Source organism: Pangasianodon hypophthalmus, chromosome 13 (genome assembly GCF_027358585.1).
Source record: "Pangasianodon hypophthalmus isolate fPanHyp1 chromosome 13, fPanHyp1.pri, whole genome shotgun sequence".
In the NCBI taxonomy this organism is placed as follows: domain Eukaryota; kingdom Metazoa; phylum Chordata; class Actinopteri; order Siluriformes; family Pangasiidae; genus Pangasianodon; species Pangasianodon hypophthalmus.
The window spans coordinates 23,826,786-23,848,183 of NC_069722.1; the positions used below are offsets into that span (position 1 = coordinate 23,826,786).

General features: G+C 39.6%; 1 protein-coding gene across 2 annotated transcripts in view; it reads left to right on the forward strand.

The window, feature by feature from the left end:
• rbfox1 (RNA binding fox-1 homolog 1) overlaps positions 1 to 21,398 on the forward strand; it is a 292,080-nt gene that overhangs the window by 113,316 nt on the left and 157,366 nt on the right. Inside the window, exon 1 of one of the 2 annotated variants that reach the window (XM_034309950.2) lies at positions 1,946 to 2,317. The exons of the other annotated variant lie outside the window; for it this stretch is intronic. Coding sequence (XP_034165841.1) covers positions 2,300 to 2,317 — 18 coding nt within the window. The 5' untranslated portion in view covers positions 1,946 to 2,299. Of the gene's footprint in view, positions 1 to 1,945; positions 2,318 to 21,398 lie in introns of those variants that run through there. 2 annotated transcript variants of the gene reach the window in all.

Here is a 21,398-nt window from a genome sequence, read left to right on the forward strand (position 1 = left end):
TTGCAGGTATTCCTGCACCATGACACGTCCTGCACCCTAAAGTGCTGTTCTTCACCGCTTACGTGTTTCTACCAAACAATAAAGAGATGAACCTAGCGCCTACCGTTTTGCAAATCCATTCTGACTTGTGGAACTGATAGATAACATCACAGTGGCTCTCGTGTGGTATTGATTCAGCCGTGCTTATTTTGAGTAGCGTACACAGCTATGTAGCTAGCAACATGGAGATTTGTTTTGCTATGGAATAAGGAAAGAAGGTAGTGGGTAAAAACAGATCATCCAGAAAGATTTCCAGATCAGGAAAACAAATTTAGCTAATTTTGGACATCAAGCAGCATCATGATGCAAAATTATGAAACAATGAACTTGCTATAGTTTGACTGGACACTTTGAGTCAAACGGAAATGTCCATGTTATGAAATGTGGCTAATTAGAACAAGTCAGATTTCATGATATGCCAAAAAAAACCTGAAGTGTAACTTTAAATTCAATTTAACTGGTTGAATCACGCTTAATGACATCATCACAAGCTCAGCATCTTCCCTCTCAGGTTCTTCAAGGGTTCTTTAGACAGTTAGGTGTTCTTTACTTTCAGAAATGGTTTTACTTATTGAGGAGTTTTACCTGAAAGGGTTCTTCAAGAAGCAACCAAAAAAACACCCTTTACCACGTCGTGCATGATACGTACCATCACATTTGTAAGAATTCTAACACTCAAGACCAATTCTGTAGGATTTTGTACCACTAACCTCACCTCACAATCTCACCTTCACTGTCTAAAACTTTTTATACGCATCAGCCCTTATAAATCCGGTGCCGTGAGACCGGATTGCTGAAAGTGTTCAATCCCCGATCGAGGAGCCGTGATGGTGATCTCCTGCACTCTTTGCCCAGGCTTAAATTAAGCACCTTTATCCCAGAGGTTAATCTTCGGATAAGTCAATAACCCTGTCTCCGACTTCCTCCCTCCTTATTATTTCATTCGAGCTCTGATGTGATGTGAATGCAAGTGCAGGGATATTTCCGTGCACCTAACTATCATGCATGAAATAACTTCAAATAAAATAAAAACAGAGATTGCATCATTGTGCAATATCCTGTCCTGTCCGGTTCTATTTCCGAACATGTATTTCTATTCCCTCTTGAGATTTCGGCGAGATCCCTGAGGGAACGGTGTCGGAATTGAAGTTGTTTCCGAACCTCTAGCTGAAGCGGTGTAATTAGTGTAGGAGCTGCGATGTTTGTCATATTTACATGGGAAAGGCGCGGCAGTAGCGACTCGGTGTCAGTAGATGGCTGTAGGAAAGTGCAGGAAGGAGAGAGCGAGTGCGTCAGAGGCGAACGAGCGGGAAGGCCTTGGCCTCCTAGAAGAGAAGGAAAGGGAGAGGGAGAGGGAAAGAGAGAGAGAGAGAGAGAGAGAGAGAAAAAAAAAGTCCATGCAGGAGTCAGGTGCGTTTACAACCGGCTGCAGCTTTTCTCTTTTCCCTCCATCCATTTTTTTATCCTTTTTATTCTTCTCTCTTGCGCCGCACATCTGAGATTGGAGTGCGCTTCCTGTAGCTTGTGTTTTAGGATGCCAGGTTTCTTGTAAAACCATCCCAGTGAACGGAAGATGACATTTTATTCAAGTCTGATTTCTAGGTTTAGGAAAAAAAGTCCTTTTCTTCATTGTCATTTAAGGCATCATAATCTTGTCGTTCGCTCCACATACTAGCGTATGCGCTGCCTTTTTTTTCCCCAGCGGTGTGTGTGTGTGTGTGTGTGTGTGTGTGTGTGTGTGTGTGTGCACGTATTGGAAAAGCCTCCCCCATCACCATCCCCATCACCATCACCCCACCCCTCACCGTCCACCTCCTCTCTCTCTCTCTCTCTCTCTCTCTCCCATTTTCTCTCTTTCTGTTTCTCTCTCTCTCTCTCTCTTGTTCCCTCTCTGTTACTTTGCGAGCGCACTTTTGCTGGACTTCCTCGGCACACGGATCTTCTCATTAAACGATCACGTCAAGATTTGTTGCCCGAGCCACGGATTGCGAGAGCGAGAGCTAGACAGATATACAGTGAAGAAGAAAAAAAAAACCCCATCACGAAGAGATCTGCTAGAAGCGTCTTTTTTTCTTTCTTCTCCCTCGGCGAAGATCCCGTTCCCTCTTTTTCTCCGAGCGTCCTCCTAATAAGCACTCCAGAGCGATTTCTGTAAATTATAGAGCAGAAGAGCAGAACTGGGAGAAGCAGGACGGATTTTAGAACTTGGGAGACTCAGCGTCGCTTTCGAGAAACGAGTGCACCTGACCCCTCGCTCAAGATGATGATGTATCTGTGGGTATGTAACATCCGTCTCTGTCCCATTTTTCAAGACGCTGCGTGTGCGTGTGTGTGTGTGTGTGTGTGTGTTTGTGCTTTCTGTATTGGGCACCGTGCGTTATTGTGTGCGCACGCCGTTATTGTCTGTAAAGCTTTAATAAGAGTTTTGCGCTGGTTTGTTTTTTGGTTTAAGTTGAGAAATCTGACGGCGAAGGTTCTCTGCACTTATACTCGCTCTACTAATCCGTGATGGAGCTAATAAATTATGATTTAGACGAATCTGTAAGACAAGTCAAGTGTGAAACATAAAGCTGGAAACAGGAAGTCTCGTTTCGAGCGCTCTAAGCGAGTGTGTCCTGGCCCGCTCATTATCTGCCTCTTCACCTGCCATTATCGCTTCAGAATCAGTCCGAGGAAAAGGAAAGACTTCGCCGCACTTAATTGCCCGCGCTATGAATTTAAAGCGTCTCCACTGTGCGGCTTTATCAGGAAATTAATCTCTTTTTAACCGGTCTTAATCTAACGGGCAGTTTGAGTGACTAAAGAAAAGAGAGAATTGTGGCAATTGTGCTCCCTAGAATAATTTCTGGTTATGAAAAAGATTATTGAACGAACTTGTTAAGGAAAGGTCTGGAGTTCCTGGTCAGTGATGAATGCTGTATATTTTTCTGTGATGGAATGCGTCATTTAATTAGTGTTAATGAGTGTGGATTTGCCTGGACTTTTTATTTTTTTGCATTTATTTTTCTTATTTTATGGTTTATGTCTATAAGATTAGCAAGAACACACATTTTCTTTATGTTTTCTATATACTTTTATTTTATTCATCTACCATGCATGTCAAAAGCAATATATAAGATACTAAGTAAATAATCACATATAGGTTATATACTGCAGATTGGAAATAAAAATCCCAGCACTTTAAGAACGGTGCGAGAATCTTTGATTGCCTTCTGGTGTAACTACAGCGAATTGAATTTTTGATATTAAAGTGATGAATATTGAATGTTTAATTGAAACGTGGATGGTCTAGAAGGAATAGACACCGCAGAAAGAGGCTGAAATTTCCCTTGAGGACCAGATATCACTCTGTTCCTTTTTTTTTTTTTTTTTTGTTTCACTCATTTGAACAAAATAGCACTTAAAGACGTACTTCAAGTTTAAACTCATGACCTGATATTCCTCAGCACTTTGAGTTCATTCTGGATTCTGATTGGTCAGAAGGTGATCGTTTCCTACAACAGTAGCGCAGCTGCAAATCACAGCTTTATATTGATACGCTCATTGTAATACGTTATCGTTTCTACGGTAACACAGAAACGTTAAAAAAAAAAAAAATGTGTCTAAACATTCATATGGAGAAGTTTTCTGTAAGGAGACGTTTAACATCTCTGGAAGGAGTCTCCAGTGTCAGGTAAAGCTGCAACATTATTTTTTTTGACCTGTGACTACGTAGACTTTGCGGTTTCTCTGTAACATGACAAGTTTTTTTTGTCGTATTAACTCCTAAAGAGAGGCTGGTGAGGGAACGACTGTTTACATCTGCTATAACGTAACGTATAACGTATAACAGGAATTAATTTGTTTCGCCACTTTTTCCACAATATTAATGTAACTATAAATGGACAAAAACAATGAAAAAACTGTTAGCTTTGGCAGATTGCTGTGGTGTAAGAGGAATAAAAAGCTTCAGGACTTCGCTTTATCACGTCACCCCATTGTTGATTATTTTCCTATAACGGCAACTCTAAAAGTGTTTTATTTCTCACGTATTACGCTAATTTTCGCTAAAATGAGCCGAAATCATCCTCAGTCTCTGGTGGTGACATGTAGAGGTCTATCCTAAAGTTTAATTATAGCCTACCGTCTCACTTTGTTCGAGTTTACGCACTATTAAACGAAGCGTTAGCGTCGTTGCTCTTAAGAGACGTGATAATGAGCACGAGACCTCTTAATCTACCAGTGACTACGTCCACTTTGTGGCATTTATGTTTTGTAGCAGCTAGCGATTAGCATTCAGCTAGTTCGTATAGTGCTAGCTAGAATTTGAAGGATTAGCAGCTCAACTGTTGTTTGTTAGCCGTAGCTCGTGTTTCCCCCATTCTTTGGTGAAAAGGACATTAGCGTGTGATTTGAGGTTGGTTTTTTCCTTTCTTTTCTGAACCGTTCTGACTTTCACACTTTACAAGTTTGTACTTCTTTGCTCTAACTTTCTTCACCTCGTACCAGAGGATTTATTTAGATGAGTGCGATTTTAGGGCAACCTGACTCCCCCTCCAACTTGTGGTGCATCATCTGGCTGCAGGAGATTATTCCTTATCACAACATTACAAAAGCACCCTGGCTGTTCATGTTGAGGGCGCGTCCCGAACAATTCGTGCTCTTTGGAAAGCTGTTATTACTCGCGAGGAGGTGTTTTATGTTGCAGTGGATCAAAGAGAAGCCTCCTACATGCTCCTGTTAGGCGTGATAGCTGGTTTGTTAGGAAGATAGCATCCAGCGTTGGCTTATTTACCCAGACAGATGGTAGATTTCCTGGTAAGATGTTGTTAACAATGTATTTTAATTTAATTTTAATCTGGAAATTTCTTTTTATGGTATATAACATGGATTGATGTGCTGGGGGTGTGTATGGTGTCTTACCTTAGTTTCACACCAGCAAGTCTTTTGTGAGTGCTTGCTTCTGTCGTCGATTGTGGGTGTGGCCTGTCCAGTAATTTTTTTGTATGTAGCTATATGTAGCTACTAAAACTAGTTATTAAATAGCGCACTAATCATTGTTAACTCAGTTGTTTGATTTGTATGCTACGTGCAAGGCTTCGTAGCAAAGCAAGCTAACTGTATTAGCTACGTAAACCCACCAGAGACACTAACAATCTCTGTACTTCCTTCCAAGCGTTATTTTTCTTCCTAATGTCTCTTTACAAAAGGATAAGATGAAACCATCTTTTTTTTTTTTTGCATCAGACAGTAAATGGGAACTAATCGCAGGTAGGAACTAGAGTTGTAAGCAGGGAACTGAAGAAACGTCAGAGCACACGTGCCATTAGATCCAAGTCATTTGGATTTGTTGCTTTGTCTCTTCGTATATAATTTGAAGAGAATCTTGAAATATAGCTTGTCACGAATGTCTTTCGATTGTTTTGCCATATGCCTTTGTTTTGGTTTTAGTCCTGTCTATGCCTCGTTGGTTTGTTACTCTAATGTGTGCACCTGTTCTGTTTTAGCGCCTAATTAGAGTGTCTGTTTACACTCTGCTCTTTCTTTGACTCATTGCGATGTCTTTTTTTTTTTAATCGTTATGTTCTGAGCCATGTTTTTCTGCTTCCGTGTAAGTCCAGTTTTCGACCTTGCCTGTTTTTGGATTTGATTATGTATTATCCTGTTTTTTTCGTTGTTATCTCAGCATATTTAAGCAGTTCATTTCTACATCTTGGTCTACAGTTTTCAATTCGGAGTGTTTTTTTTGTGATTATCACCCAGCTTTGACCTTTTTTTTTTTAAAAATTTCTTCATTTTTGATTTGTTTTCTTTCCTACATTGGTCTGTCTGCTCGTTTTTTGACAGTTTTGGCCTGACTTTGATTGCGTCTGACGATTGTTAGGTTGTTAATAAAGATTTCACATCCACCTGCCTCGAAATGATGGACAACGTTTTTGATTTCACCCAAATAAAGAACACACTTCGTTTTCACTTACTTGCTTCCTGCCTCATTCATCCACACATTACCTCGCTGTTGATTTGCTGCTGAAACCGTGGCTCTGTGTTGTGCCGCACACGTACATAGAACGGTAACAGTCGTCTGTCGCTTGCTAGCTGTGGATAAAATTGTATACTGATGATTTTTGTTGTATGACTCATGAAAAAGAAATCATATCCATGACACCTTTCATACCCTGTCCATTACCCTATCTCTAACCCTCTTAAAAAAAGTGTTGCATTAGCGCTTTTTCTTTTTTATTTATTTATTTATTTTTTGCTCTACTGTCAGTTGGACCTTCTCCAGTTGGATTGTGGTTTTGGCAAACGAATTGATGCAGCAGAAACACCATCCAAACTGGCCGGCCTGATGGTATTGCTTCTCTCTCATCTTCAGCCGCCCCTGCTCCCGGAAAAAAGTGCTTGCGAAGGCACCTCCTGCTCGGAGTTGGCTTTCAATGGATGCTCTGAAAGCAGTTTATTCAATTGATTGATAAAGGTCGCCCTCGATTATATTCCATGCAGGAAGCGTGACACAGAAGCGAGGTTCGTTTTTTGAGCCTTTGGCTTCGTGAACCTTGGCGTCCGTGCTTCCTCAAAAATGAATCCGAATGTATGCTCGCTACATTCAAAAGGCTCTTTTGTACAGTTTTGGCAATTTCATAGCTGTCTTTTCCTTACAACATCTCAGCCACGGTGTTTACCATTGAAGTCAGATTTTAAACACTCAGCGAAAATTGCTCTGGTATTCTGTTGGGAAGCAACAAACAAAAGTGAATTCTGGAATAAAACATTTAGATTTATTCTATATGAATTTGAAATAAGTTCAGTTCCTTGTTCATGTCTTATTACTGTACTGTACAGCATACAACATGAATAAACTACAAAAATAGCAATAATTCAAGTTGGATCTGGACTGAAATATGCTAAAGAATTTCGTAATGTTGTAAAATTTCAGAGTTAATATGTAAATATATACATTTTAACACCTAGAGGAGTTTTCTAGAGACCTAACCTTGTTGTAAAGCCCATTTTCTCAACCATTTCTGAGAACTGTCATAATATGACATAAACATGTCATAAGGGAAGTCATGAGTTGTCATAACAGCTCATGAGCAATGAAATTGTGACATTTGAAACATCGTGGCACATTTAGAACAGCTTTGGTCTCCCTCGTCATACCATAAACTCACTACAGAGCAATTAAAAATGCATAAGCTGTCATAGCATCAAATTACTGATCAGGATATAACGTTATGTTATAAATGTGTTATAAAGGAGTTATTAACGCATGAGAATTAGCAAAAATGTCTGACATAGGCTGATGTCATTAAACATGACGTGTGTCATGACAATTGTTAAATAATCATGATAATGCGACATTGGTATATAGTTGGACATAAACTGTCACGTCATAAACATGTAATAAGAGAACATTTGAATAGAACCCTACATCATAAGACTGATATAGCCATGTCATAAGCATGTCATGAGTTATCATGATAATTATCACAATATTCAATGCAATGATAGCTTATGCCACTTGCTAGTTTCTCTTTTCACTCCAGTAGTTTATGTATGTCTTATGACAGATGTTATGACATGTACTTCATGACAGCTGTTATTAAATGTGTTATGACAGAGTTATTAATGCATGCGAATTAGCACAGTTAGGAATCATGTGCATAGGATGACAAACACGGCAGGTGACATAGCAGTTGTTACGTCATGAAAATGCGACACTGGTATATTTCTAGACAAAAGCTGACACTTGACACATTTTGAACACACTTGATAGTAAAGAACAAGCATGTGACTGTTATAAGTTGTCATAACATCAAATAATACAGCAATGACAGATAATGCTGACATGACAAGGTTATATCGTATCATTGGACATAAACTGTCATGACAGTGTATAATATAACATAAAGTGAACTACAGGTAACACTTGAACTCTGCATCATAAGGCTATAATAACCACGTCATAGACGTTTTATGAGTTCTTGTCATAGCCATTCATATGCAGTGAAATAATAATGTCAGGTTACATGTTTTCAATTAGCTGCAGTTCATTACACTTCATAACAGCTGTTATTAACACTTGCATCTTATGTCACATTTTCCAAATATGTTTATAGGAAATCTCATGACCGAGTACTGACATCTGCTATAACATGTCTATGACATAATGCATGGTTCAAATAAAGCGGAATAGGCGTTAATTAACTGAACTCTGCATCACGACACTGACATATCCATGTCATAAGCGATGTCATGAGTCGTCATAATAGTCCTTGTGCAGTAAAATAATAATGTCAGGTTACCTTTCTGTGTTAGTTGTCATGATAGTTACCGTAATGTCATGGACCTGGATATAGCATGTCATAAATGTGTTATGATGGACTGTGAATTGATGCTATGACAGCTTACGTCACATGCTGTTTTTATTTTAAGAATAAATGTTAAGATGTACTTCATGACAGCAATTATTAACACTATATGTTTATTTTCCAAATATTACGACGAATGTCATGACCAAGTACTTTATGATGCTGTAATAAATGTGATATAGATGTATTAACTTGTCTGAATAAGGCTTTATGGTCTGACATAAATGACAAAACGTGATAATTATATGTCTTTATATGGCATTTAGGAGTTTACTCCTATTTGTTTTGTGGTGAAAGTACTTCCCTGAACGATTGCATTATAACTGTTGTATGTCATTCGGTTTTTAATTCCAGCCAGACTCAGCTTCATGTTATTCATGCTACTTTAAAACTCTCTAATCTCCGCCAGTGTGAAAGGTATTAATGGTAACGCCACGGTCTGCGCGGCGCTGCGCAGATTTAAAAATGGCCCCTCTCGACAGAGCTTTGCGGCGTATGACAAATCAATGCATAGCATTTTCATAACGAATGGGCTTGGCATTTGCAGTGCACGACGGCTTGCTGACCTGTGACAAGCAGGGCTGCTGCATTTCATTATAGCACGCAAATCGAGAGAGAAAGACAGCCTTTCTGACCCCGCTTGCTATCCCAGCATGCACCGGGGCAGGAAGGAACAAGGCCCGTGTCACAGAAAGGCGATCTCATTTGATTCCGCCGATTCGCACCGTGCCCTGGGAGGTTTCACTCCTGCATGTTCGATATTAGATTTCCTCCTCGCCGTGTTGTTCGCTGTTTATTTGCCGATTACCTGCTCTGCTTTGCGAAATGACTTTTTTTTGCCTTGTGTCATCGATGACTGACAAGCGGTGACTGCGTTTTAGCATTTGAGTGCTACGTGGCATCGTCGTAACGACAGATCAGCTTTTGACGTCTATCAAAAGAGCCATGACGCATTTATGTTTGGAGATTTTTTCAATTTCCTCGACGCCGAATCTTCGCATTGACGTTCATCTTTCCCGATTTGCGATGCATAATCTTTCTGCCATAATGCGATTCTATTAGCAAGAGTCTACGCTCTACTACGGATATTAGCATTTTATTTTTCCGATCTAAACACACCAGCACTGAATAATAAGAACCGAATGTTTATCTTTATCGTCCGAGCACCATTTTGTTTTCCCGAACAACCGAAGATGAGAAATGAAAACAAAAATCCACGTAGACTCTCGCTGAATGATCGCAGCACTCCACTACGCTCTGTTACGCCGAGTACGACCCGCGACGACCGCAGACTCCGTAATGAAATTCTTCGGCGTGGAAAAAGCGGAGAAGCTCTTCCATAAACACATCTTTATTATATCAGAGTATTCATCACCGTAAAAGGAATCGAGTTTGTCCACATATGGTGCAGAGCTTTGCAGTCATGGAGGGGGCTTTAGTCTTTTTATTGAGCCTATAAAACCAATACAGCAGCACACACTCTCTCTCTCTCTCTCTCTCTCTCTCACACACACACACACACACACACACTGCAGAGGAAGGATGGGAGGAAATCACTTTAGTGTCCCACAAAAAAAAAAAAAACAGAAGGGCTGGGAAACCACCTCTGCGATAACAGTTGCAGCCGAGCGTCCGGTAAAGACCTGGATGAAAACTGGAGATTATTGTGATTTTGATGGAGATCAATGAAGCTTTGCTAATAATTCACAGCGGGGAGAACCTCCAGGGACGTGGCATTTATCTACAAATATCAGCACCAGCCACAGCAATCACCTCCAGTCCTCTCCACCAGTTCTGATGCTTGGTTTAATATTGCATGCTTCCTCTGACCATAAAAAAAAAACCCCAACCGGATCCTTTACGGCCCTGGTGATGACCCGGCGTGTTCCGAATGTTGTTTGTCAAGCTGTTCGGTGTAGAGATCACCGAGCACAATCGAACAATTTAAAGGCTCATGGTGACTAGAAAATGTCACTCCAGTGAGAAACATTACTTGAAACATGATTCCTTGTAAACATTTTTATAAACTCTAATCACTGAATGCTTTATAAAGCTCTAATCACGCTCTATAAATAATTCCTTGATAACCTCGTTAATCGTAATTACCGGCGAATAATTCTTAACACCAACATCACCACCATCACCACCACAGTGAATTCTGGATTCTGCAAATCACGTTTATGTTAACGCGCTTGTTCTAATACGTTACCGTTGCTATGGTAACCGCTCATTCCCCGGGATTCGTATGCGCCGCAGAAACGGATTGTTGAAATGGCGACGCTTTCTATATGGAGATGTTTCTGTAACATTTATGGAAGGAGTCTCCAGTGTCAATGCCTTGTAACAGTCAGAAGTAAAGCTGTAACTTTAAACTGTAACGTTTTCTGAGACTTAACGGCTGTTTTTGTATTATTAGCTTCAAGAGGGAACGACTGTTTATAGCTGCGATAACGTAAGTGATAAGACGAACTCACTTTGACATTCCACATCATTCAATGTAACTATAACTGGATAAAAAATAATCTACTTCACTGTGGTGGTGTGTGTTTGTGTAAATAATGTGGATTATCTGGAGTTTCTTTGTAACATTACCAAAGTAAAGTTAATAGTGTCTTATGGCTTAAACTTCCTTATAATTAGGAATAACATTCACTTTACTTGATTAAATGATGACATTATAAGCATTTATAAACTGTTAATAAACATTACAGTTGCTTTATAATTCTTCACAGGTTGTGCGTAATAGCCTCTGGCTTTATAATGACTGTGTTCCTACATGATCTAACTATTTATAGCACATTGTGGAACATTAATAGAGTTTATAAAACACTTACACAGAGTCATTATAATTATAAGTACAGTTATAACGCTTTATTCATATAGGCATCATAGAAAGTGTTTTTTTTTTCCTGTAATGATGCGTAGAAACAGTAGAGACCTGGATTAACATCATTTGGTTTCTTTGATGATCATCCGCTCTCGTACACTTTGTAGTTGTTGATTTAATTGCTGACCCTCCACCCAAAACCTCTGAAGAATATAAAGGATTAATCACAGAGTTCGCTTTCGATCAGAGATACTGTCCCCGAAGTCAACTGCAGGTCTAGTGATTTAACCCCGTCTGACCCGAAATGGCACGAGATTAACGTTTTTAATTAGCAGCGTGGAATTGGAGTGCGCGCTTTGTAGCTTATTCGCACCCTCCACACGGGGGATGGGGCACTCGCTGGGTCCGAAGTACCGACTGGTGTCTCGGCGCACCTTGTCAGGAGTTCCTCATTACTGTATGATAAGGTTCTGTTTGGGATTTTGGTCAAAAATGAGTTCATTTTGGTCTTCATCTCTGGGGGGTACTATATACTGATGCGGTAATTTCTTTTCTTTTTTTTTTTTGATGAAATAATAAGAAGAAGAAGAAGAAGAAGAAGAAGAGTTCTGTCTCCAAATTCAAACAATAATCTTGGTTTTAGAAGATTCTATCTGCCAGCCAATCATCATGCAGGATGAACGTAATAAAAAGGAGACATTGACAAAATGAATAAGAAATATATTTTTTTAAATGTCTGCAAAAGCCTCTAATAGTGGCCTGTGGGTCAATCTGTTTTTCCACGACTTGGCAGATTGAAAGAAAGTCTGAAAAAAATGTACACTTTTAAAGAGTCAAACCATTTTTTATTGCTTAGGAACCTTTGAAGTGATACAGTGATGTCTGAGGCTTTGAATTGTTTTTTCTCATCTCGTGACACCATATTCTGAGAATGATTCACTTGTCAAATGTTAGTTTAGTGGCTTTTACACTGAGAGATCTAATCAAAGTAGATAGAATTGTTCTAGATAGAGAAAAAAGGCTGACTATTTTTGAAAAAAAATGAAATCTAATGTTTTATATTGTTTATTATTTTAATGGTAATTATTAGACACTATTCTAGGGCCACTGTTTAAAATATAGAAAAAAAGATTTTGAGAATAAAGTCATAATATTTCAGAAATAAAGCCTTATTGCTTTATTTGTAAAACCAATACTAAAAACACCAAATACTCAACATCCTTCATTTTAACACGACGCTGCTCAGATATTTATTCCTGAAATTCCTTTATTATGACTTAAGATATTGTCCTTTTTTCCTTGTAATATTATGACTTGAAATATTGTCACTTTTTTCTGGAAATATTATGACTTTTTTCTCAGAATATTGCATTTATTCTTGCAATATCAGATATTAAGATATCATGGTATTAGGATTTTATTCTCAAAATCCTGTATTTTTTTAAACAGCGTTTCTGTCTCTATCGTATATTTATAATTAGAGAGTGATTAAAATGCTGTTTGCTCTCGTGTACCAGCGTGTGCTTGGACAGGTTCAAGCATTTTATGCAGCACGTCATATTTCTAGACTCGTTGTTTTATTGTTTACTACGTTTTTCCGCAGAACTACGGATTATGGATTATTCCTCTTCAGGCGTTGGAGGATTTGAGTGTACTTTTTGATTGCTACAGAATTTGAATGTAAATGTAAAGAGTGTAGGCCGAGATGAGCTTTAAATGTAAATGTTGCTACTTTCGCTAGCTTTGCTTTGTTTAGCTAGCTGGAACATCAAATCTTTGATCACAAGATGGCTCTTGACTCAGAAAGCGCATTAGGAATTACGTGTTGCTGTCAGTATGAACGCGTGTGTTTAAAAGGAGTAAGCAGGAGTCAGATGTTGGCATCAGAGTGATGATGAAAAAAAAAAAAAAAAAAGGGAGGGTGGTTGGTGTGGGGGAGAGGCACTTCTCACTTTTCTCCTAGCGCGGCGCTTTTTTCAGGCTTTGATAAGACCGAGTCGTATCAGCAGTCTCCGCCTGCCTGGTTTTTAATGCCTGTAAAGGGGCAGATATTGATTTCATCAGATCGGACTGTTGCACAGGAAACCCATATAGAGAGAAAGCGAGAGACGAGAGGAGAAAAAAAAAAAGAATGATGCCTATAACGTCGGAGGTAATAGATACGACGCCGGACGAGGCGTAGAAGCGAATCTTTTGTCGGCCGTGTGAATAAAGAGGCCAGAGGGTTTGCATTTTAGAGATAGGTGACTGATTTCACACTCGGGGGAATCGGGGGAAAGATAGGGACGCGGATCCAAGTCTTCCCTTCAAGGTGCGCCATATCACTTTGGTTAGATAATAACAACACGGCTTTTCCGAGCCGCCTCCGGCTCCATTGCTCACTGTCACTCGTACCCACGATGCTTTGCCAGCTCAGACGGGCACAGGAATGAGTTATTGTTTGGATGACTGCAGAGCGAGAGAATGCAGAGAATAAACCGTTGTTTATTTGCTCAGGCGTCCTACAGTCGCCACTGCAGGGCTAATCCTTTATTGATGCGAGGTTGTGTTTGGCATTTTCGGAGCAAAAAAAAAAAAAAAAAAAGGCCCGAAAGAAGCAATTGTCCTGCCTTTCCTGATTCAGTGCATGGCGTCGCCTTCAAGCTTGTCGAATTCTATGTAGATATAATTCCACACCAGTGTCAATGGAAGACATTCATTCCTCCCACATGTTTACACAATCTTGTGTATTGTTGATTTCTAGTGTAGACGGGATTTACATCGGAAAAGATTGTACACTAGTTCATGCTGTACCCCGAAACAAAGTCTTTAAAATGCAAAGGAAATCATTTCTAACACACGCTCCCATTCCGAGACCCCGTGGTTGAGCGAGGTGCCATGCGGAGGCATTCCTCGGTCATTCGTGATATCACTCCTCCATTTATAGCATCGTCTCCCGCTAAGTGAAATGATCCCGAAAAAAAGGGCCTCTAGCATCATCCATTCTCAGTAACAAAGCAACAGAATGTTCAAGCGCTCATGATCATCCGTTCTCGTTTGCTCTCTCGCGTTAATGGCACGCATAACAAACGGCGACCATGTGTGTCGCATTCTGCCGAGTCTTGCGACTGATTTATAAAAATATAAGCGAGACGGTTTCATTTCGGCCCTGCGTTCGAGCGTTCTTACTTAAAAGAGGCAAAACTGTAACTTTCTGTCATTACCCTCAATGCTGTTCGACCACCTGCTCAAAGTGCTGCAGTGGGATTTAGCCCGTGTTTCGTCTCTACATGAAGAGAGTGATGCAGCGGCGCTTTAGCTGCAGTGCATTCTGGGACCTGGAGTCTTTTTTGCTCCAGTGTCTCCACTCCGTCTACTCTGGATTTCTCGTTAAATGAAAATGAGAGAGAAGGAAAATGCAAGAAAATAAGAGAGAAAAGGAGTGCTTGCTCTGTTATTTTAAGTTGAGCGTTATCACTTACGTTTGAGATTATGTGTTTACGTTTTTTTCTTCTATTAAAAATTCTATCATTGTAACTTCGCTAGCAGTAACGATAGCAACGTCCCCCATGATGTCACACTACAAACTTCTCACAGGAGCTGCAGCGTGAAATTAGCACCAAAATCCCTTTACAAATATTCCAAATAAACACCTTTACTGTGTTTCAGGATGGACTTTTCCTTTAAGCCAACCCGGAATTTCATCCCATCGTGATAAAACCTTCAACCGTTCAAAGCAGGAACATCTTGAAAGGAACGTCTCCGAAGCCAGTTTTCAGGTTGTTGAGCAAAGATGTGCTTTCATGTGCAGCCAGATTGGAGCTCGTGGTCTCATTAGGACCATGTGTGTGTGTGTGTGTGTGTGTGTGTATGTATGTGTGTGTGTGCGCGCTAGAGGTGACCAGCCTACACGGTCATAACGAGCTGGACATGATACACACTTCGGTGACAGGAAGGTGTCACTTCCAAGCGCTCCATAACGAGAATTCCAATCCAGATCAGGTCTAAAAGCTGTGTCTGTAGGTGACGCCTTAATTACGGCGACTCGTTTTTCTGCCATGTTTTGAGAAATACTGTGGGTTTTTTTTTCCCTCGATGGCCTTTTATCATGTAGTGCTATAAAATCGGTGTAATTTGCGACATAATTTGATTCAATTGAGCTATTAGAGATGACCAATCATATGACGACGTGCCTCAACCTAAACAACCAAGAAAGTCTGTGACTTGTTTAATTGCGTTGGCGACAATCGCTTTAACGCTCGTGCCCTGCTAGTTTGCTGAAAAAGTAGCAGTTGGTGGTTATAATGCTTCACAGCATATCACCTGGTCGTTAGATAAGTATTCACCCTTTGAGCGTGCCACAACCTCTAATACTTGTAGCGTTTCAACCTGGAACTGAAATGGATTTGAAGCATGGTGGTGGCAGCATCGTGGGGTTTTTTTTTGTTTTCAAGTTAAAAATAGCTTACAGTGGCTTGCATAAGTATTCACGCCCCATCCACATTTTTGTTGTAAATGATTTTCTAAGCTATATTAATCCCTCCCTTCAATGTTATGGGTTATTTTGTGTAGTAACACTTTTGTCAGTAACAGTTCCATGCTGTCACTATGTATGTATCGATACTGATCCTGGTCTCAGGTATTGGTCCATTACTGTGCTTGTTTACTCGAACTCATAAAAAAATGACTCAAAAATAACATCCGATACTGGTTGATACTACATAACGTAAGCCCAGTGCACGTCATCACATCCTACAGACTGTGTTCTGTTATCAAGAGAAGGGACTACAGCATCCTCCTACAAGTTTAACATCTTAAACATAAAACTCAGCACGAGGAGTTCATTGCTAGCCGTGCACAGCTTTTACGTTCCAGTATGTTGTTCTTAATGATTAGCTACTATCGGTAATTGACAATGAGGGATGCTAACGCAATGAAAACAAAAAACTCTGAAATCTCTTCTCCCGCACAATTCTGCTTGATCTAAGCTAACTAACGTAGCTAGCTAGTGCGCTTCATTTACACTCAACCTGCTAACTTTATAAAGAACAAGTCTCGTAGCCTAACACACACACACGCCACCATTTAAACATAAACAGCACTAAATAAAGTGTTCAATACCGTCCATGATTGATTTATACTATGTAGCTTAGTCATTTCTGTATCATAATCAGTATCTATGAGAAACTTTCAAAGGGGGGTGAATACTAATGCAACACATTGTAGTATTGATTTAAAAAAAAAAAAAGAAAAGGTTTCAATGAGCGCTGATTTACAGAACCTGAGTCTGAACACAGCATGTTGTGACTGCATTAGCATCTGTAGCTAAAGTAATCATACGGCGCTAATAAATCATCGCCACTTAAATTAGCAGTTAGCGAGGGGGGGTCTATCAAACGTGACATTAAATTATTTAGTAAGGGAGCTGGGGCACTGGGGTAATTAATGCACAGAAATATTAATGTGAAACAAACTCACACACACACACACACACACACACACACTCGCTAGTTTGACGCCGCAGTTTAGCTAATAACACCTCACACCACTCGCCTAATACACTCAAGCATATGGAGTAGTAGTGTGTATAAAAAAAAAAGTGTGTGTGCAGGAAAATAAGGCATCATTTATGTTATAAGCACTGACCTCTGCTCTGCACCATTCCCGTAGATTTGCTTGCATATTAGCAAAATTGTGCTGACGGGTTCTGTGTGGTGAACAATAGCACTGTGACGCACACACACACACACACACACACACACACACAGAGACGCACATACACACACATACTCACAGATACACAGAGCGAGTCACTCTTGCTCTTTCTTTTATTCTCTCTCCCTCAGCTAGTTGCGACAGCTCCCATTCCCAACCCCCAAAACACACACACACACACACACACAATGTCACACACACACACACACTATCCTTGTGAGGACCTTTCATTGACATAATCCAAAACATAATCGCTTTAAAAAAAATCCGTTTTCCTCATGGGGACCAGCGTAATGTCCCACAGAATTAAAACTGTCAGATATTCCTGTCCTCGTGGGGACATGTGGTCTCCACTGAGACGAATAAAAACAACAGTCTTGTGAGGACCTTCCAGTGATATAATCCAAAATATTCCTAACATCAGCAACCAGAAGAAAAGCAGTTAATCAATTCCCTGAAATATCAAAACTTTTCGATTTTTATGACTATACTCATCAACTATACGCTGACATGGCATTGAATCCTAGTTTGTCAGATATTCCTATCTTTATAGGGACATTTGGTCCCTGTTAAGATATAAAACCATGCACACACACACTCACACACAAATACACACACACACACAAATACACACACATGGCCTCTTCTGGGAAACCTTTGAAACAATGGTGAACATCATTAGCTCTCTGGAAAGCCGAGCGCGGCCTCGATAGACGAGAGGCTAGAACGTGTTTTCCCTGAACTGCCCATGGGGAGCGTTCCTGCGCTTCACACTCTATTGAAAAGCGACAGAGAAAGAGCGAGCGCGGACGTTCCGTCTATCCCTCCACCACGAACCATGTACATGAACCAAGCTATTTATCATGACAAAGCGCCATTGGAACGCCTGCGTCGGCGGATTTGTGCGCTATTTTCCTCAGCCGTATCGTCCTATCTGTAGCAATTCCTTGGGATTCGTTCCATTATCGTTGTGTATAATGATAAAAAAAATAGGGCTTAGAAACTAGAATAGAGCTTTTCAATAAGAGAATGAGCTTTACTTCTGGGTACGACCCGGTGAATGGCAACGTAAATGAATAATAACCATTTTCAAGACGCAAACGTTGGTGATTAGGTGCATAATGACATCACATTATGGCTCTTTTGTGTTCATGTGTGTTCGTGTGTGTTCGTGTGTGTTTGTGTGTGTGTGTGTGTGTGTGTGTGTGTGTGTGTGTGTGTGTAAAACCAACACACTGTTAATGATCGCTTGTCTTGCTTTTGCCCTACAGCTATTATGTAGCCTGTGATTGTAATGCATTGTGCTCAGAGCAGGTGGACTACGGCCCAAAGTAAACAGTGTATTATAGTAAAAAAAAAAAAAAAAGGGTAGTGCATTGTTACAGCAATCTACAGCAGCAGGCAATGAAATGAATGAATATATATATTTATATATTTATATATATATATTTATATATAGCATGTTGGGCTTTAAATTATTTAGCAGGCAGCTGTCCACCTCTGACACGCATGCTGTCACAGTGTCGTCTCCAATGCAGCTCGCTGACGGCGATATTTCATAATGCTCTTATTTTCCCAGTCCTGGACTGCAGCGAAGTCGAATGTTCACACCCTACTCCGATTATAAGAGTGCCACTATCTGTATCCGTTGTTGGATTTAAACCCAGAGTGGGCGTGGCCTCAAACACAACATTCTTCTTTTTGGGGTAAAAGGGGTACACATTTGTAGCCTATACATCATCAGAATCATCATTTTTGATAATAAATATTCCTTTTTTTAATCACTCATATAAAAGAAATGTGCAAGTCAGTGTTTGTGTCAAACGTTTATCATGAATCATGAAATCAAATCAAACAGTGTTGTGCCTTTATAGGAAAATAATCACCCACGGTTACAATCATGAAGTTCGTTATTTTCTCCAGATGTTTATCGTTACGTTTAACGTTGTGGAACATCTGCAGAACGGGTTAGTTCCTGGTTTCACTTACGTTATAGCAGCTATAAACACTCATTCCCTTTGAAAAGATGGATTTCCCGTGTCAGAAACAGAGCGCTGACGCTGGAGACTCCTTCCGTAAACGTTAAATAAACATCTCCTTACAGAAAACGTTACATCATTCTTCTTTGTCTGTAGCTGTTACTATAGAAACGATAACCTACTAAAATATAGAGTAATATAAATCTGTCATTTGCAGCTGCACTCCTACAGAGCAACAGTTATAGAATATTAATCAAGAAGCGTTAATATTATTATAAAATACAAAGTACAACAAAATACAACACAAAGATTCATTTGTGTATTTTTTTTATATTATTTTAAAGACACAACGATAGAATTGTAATTCTGTACGACATTTTTTTCCTCCTTAAATATATATTTTAATGAGACAGCAGAGAAGTAAGAGTGGAGCTGTATAATAAATCCTGCATATGAATCATTTTGTGTACATCGAGCAGAATTTGGATGCAGATAAGACTAACACACACACACAACACACACAACACAGACACACACACACACACACATACACTTATTTCTATTTGCCCAAATAGTGCAGCCTTTCTGTTGAAACCTGGCAGATGGATAACCTTAGACCGTGGTGAATTATGAACAAAACCAGCACTCGGTGTGGCTTCTCTCAGTCTCTTAAAGTCACATCTGTCTGCTAACAAAATCCAAAAAAAAAAAGTGCTGTGTGACTATGAATACATTTCCCTAACAGACAGACATGGGGTATTAAACAGAATTATGGGCAGCGTGGAAAGGCGTCGAATATAACTTTGATCCATGAAGATCAGGTGACATTTTTACTCTCGCCAGTCACATAATATATCCAGAAAATGTTAAACGTGACATAATTGAGTCCGTTTCATAAATTATACTAAATAAGTTGTTACATCAATATCCGCCGGTGAGGCTTATATCATTTTCACTGCCATAAGTATTAAATAAATTAAAGAAGAGATGCATTATTCTTTTTCTTGGGATTAGGTTTTGGATATTTTGATCCTGCGTATCTGTGCGATTTTCTGTTTCGGTCAAAAATCTAATAAAATTCTCTATAAAATGTCATTTTAAAGGTGCGGTTTGTGATTTTTAAATTTCTAGACTTATGATAATCAAAGAAATTCTTAGTTCAACGGAAAAAAAAAAAGATTGACAATATTTCCATACAGTAGTAAGTTTTGATGCATCGGACTTCTGTTTAGATTTTTACAACCCAGAATTTAGCCCCGCCCCTAAACTGGCGTCTTTACCACTCTGGAACTGATTATTGTCCAATAAACAACATCCTGAAGTGTTTTATTCCTCTTATACTACAGCAGTTTGCCTACAATCACATTTTTTATTAATTAAAGAATGATATGTCGTACTTTTTATCCATTAATGGTTACATTTAATGTGGTGTAATGTCCATGAAACAAACAGTCCTTCTCTCACCAGCCTCACCACTTTCTCTTTCTCTCTCTCTCTCTCTTGAAGTTAATAAGAGAAGAAGAAAAAAACAGCTTGTCATGTTAGCAGAAACCACAAAGCCGTAAAGTTACCTCTTACACTGGAGACTCATTCCATAAACGTTAATGAACCTCATCTTAGAGAAAACTTCACAACATTAACTATTCACCTTTTTTAAAAAAAAAAAAATCATTTTATGTGAGGAATCCGCCGTGCATTGTTCATGTGAATGAGTTGTTGCTATAGAAACGATATCGATACGTTCTAACCAATCAGAATCGAGAACTCAGGAGTATGTATGCATTAAATAGCGTGAATTATAAGCGTAACCTGAAAAAGTTTCCCCTTCAATAAGCAGAAAAGATCAGGAAGATGAAAGTGGAGTAATTTGCGAGTCGAGCTTAAACGCGTCTTTTAAAGAACGTGCTAAAAGAAGCGTTTGCGCAAGTTGATCTCTGACATCCACGTTCCATTTGTACACGCCGGGAGCGGAAGCCAGTTCATTAGCGTCGCCAAAGACTTCTATATTAACACATTTATCACCCTGGAACATTTTCAATCGATGGTATCATTGTCATTTCTATTTTAAACTGCGCTTAAGTGTGTGTGTGTGTGTGTGTGTGTGTGCATGTAGTGTTGGAGACTGTGTGCTATTTGTGTATTGATGTCCACTGTTTGTGTAATTGCTGGAAGTTCTCCGGAAAACTCTAGAGAGAAACGACGTCTGTGCAAAGTATAAGCCTTTTTGGAACATAGGTCACACTTTACACCTTCTGATCTTGTCTCTCTCTCTCTCTCTCTCACACACACACACACACACACACACACACACACACGTTTGTCTTACTTGCATTGACCTGACTATTAATTCTACACCTAAATTTAACACTAACCTTAACCTCACTAAGCAAAAGGAAACCCTTTGGCTCTTTTTTTTTTTTTTTAAATAAAAGCTGTAAAAAAAACTTTTCCTCGTGGGGGAAACCTGGCAGATGTCCTCGTAATATCAAAACGGTCAGATATTTGGTG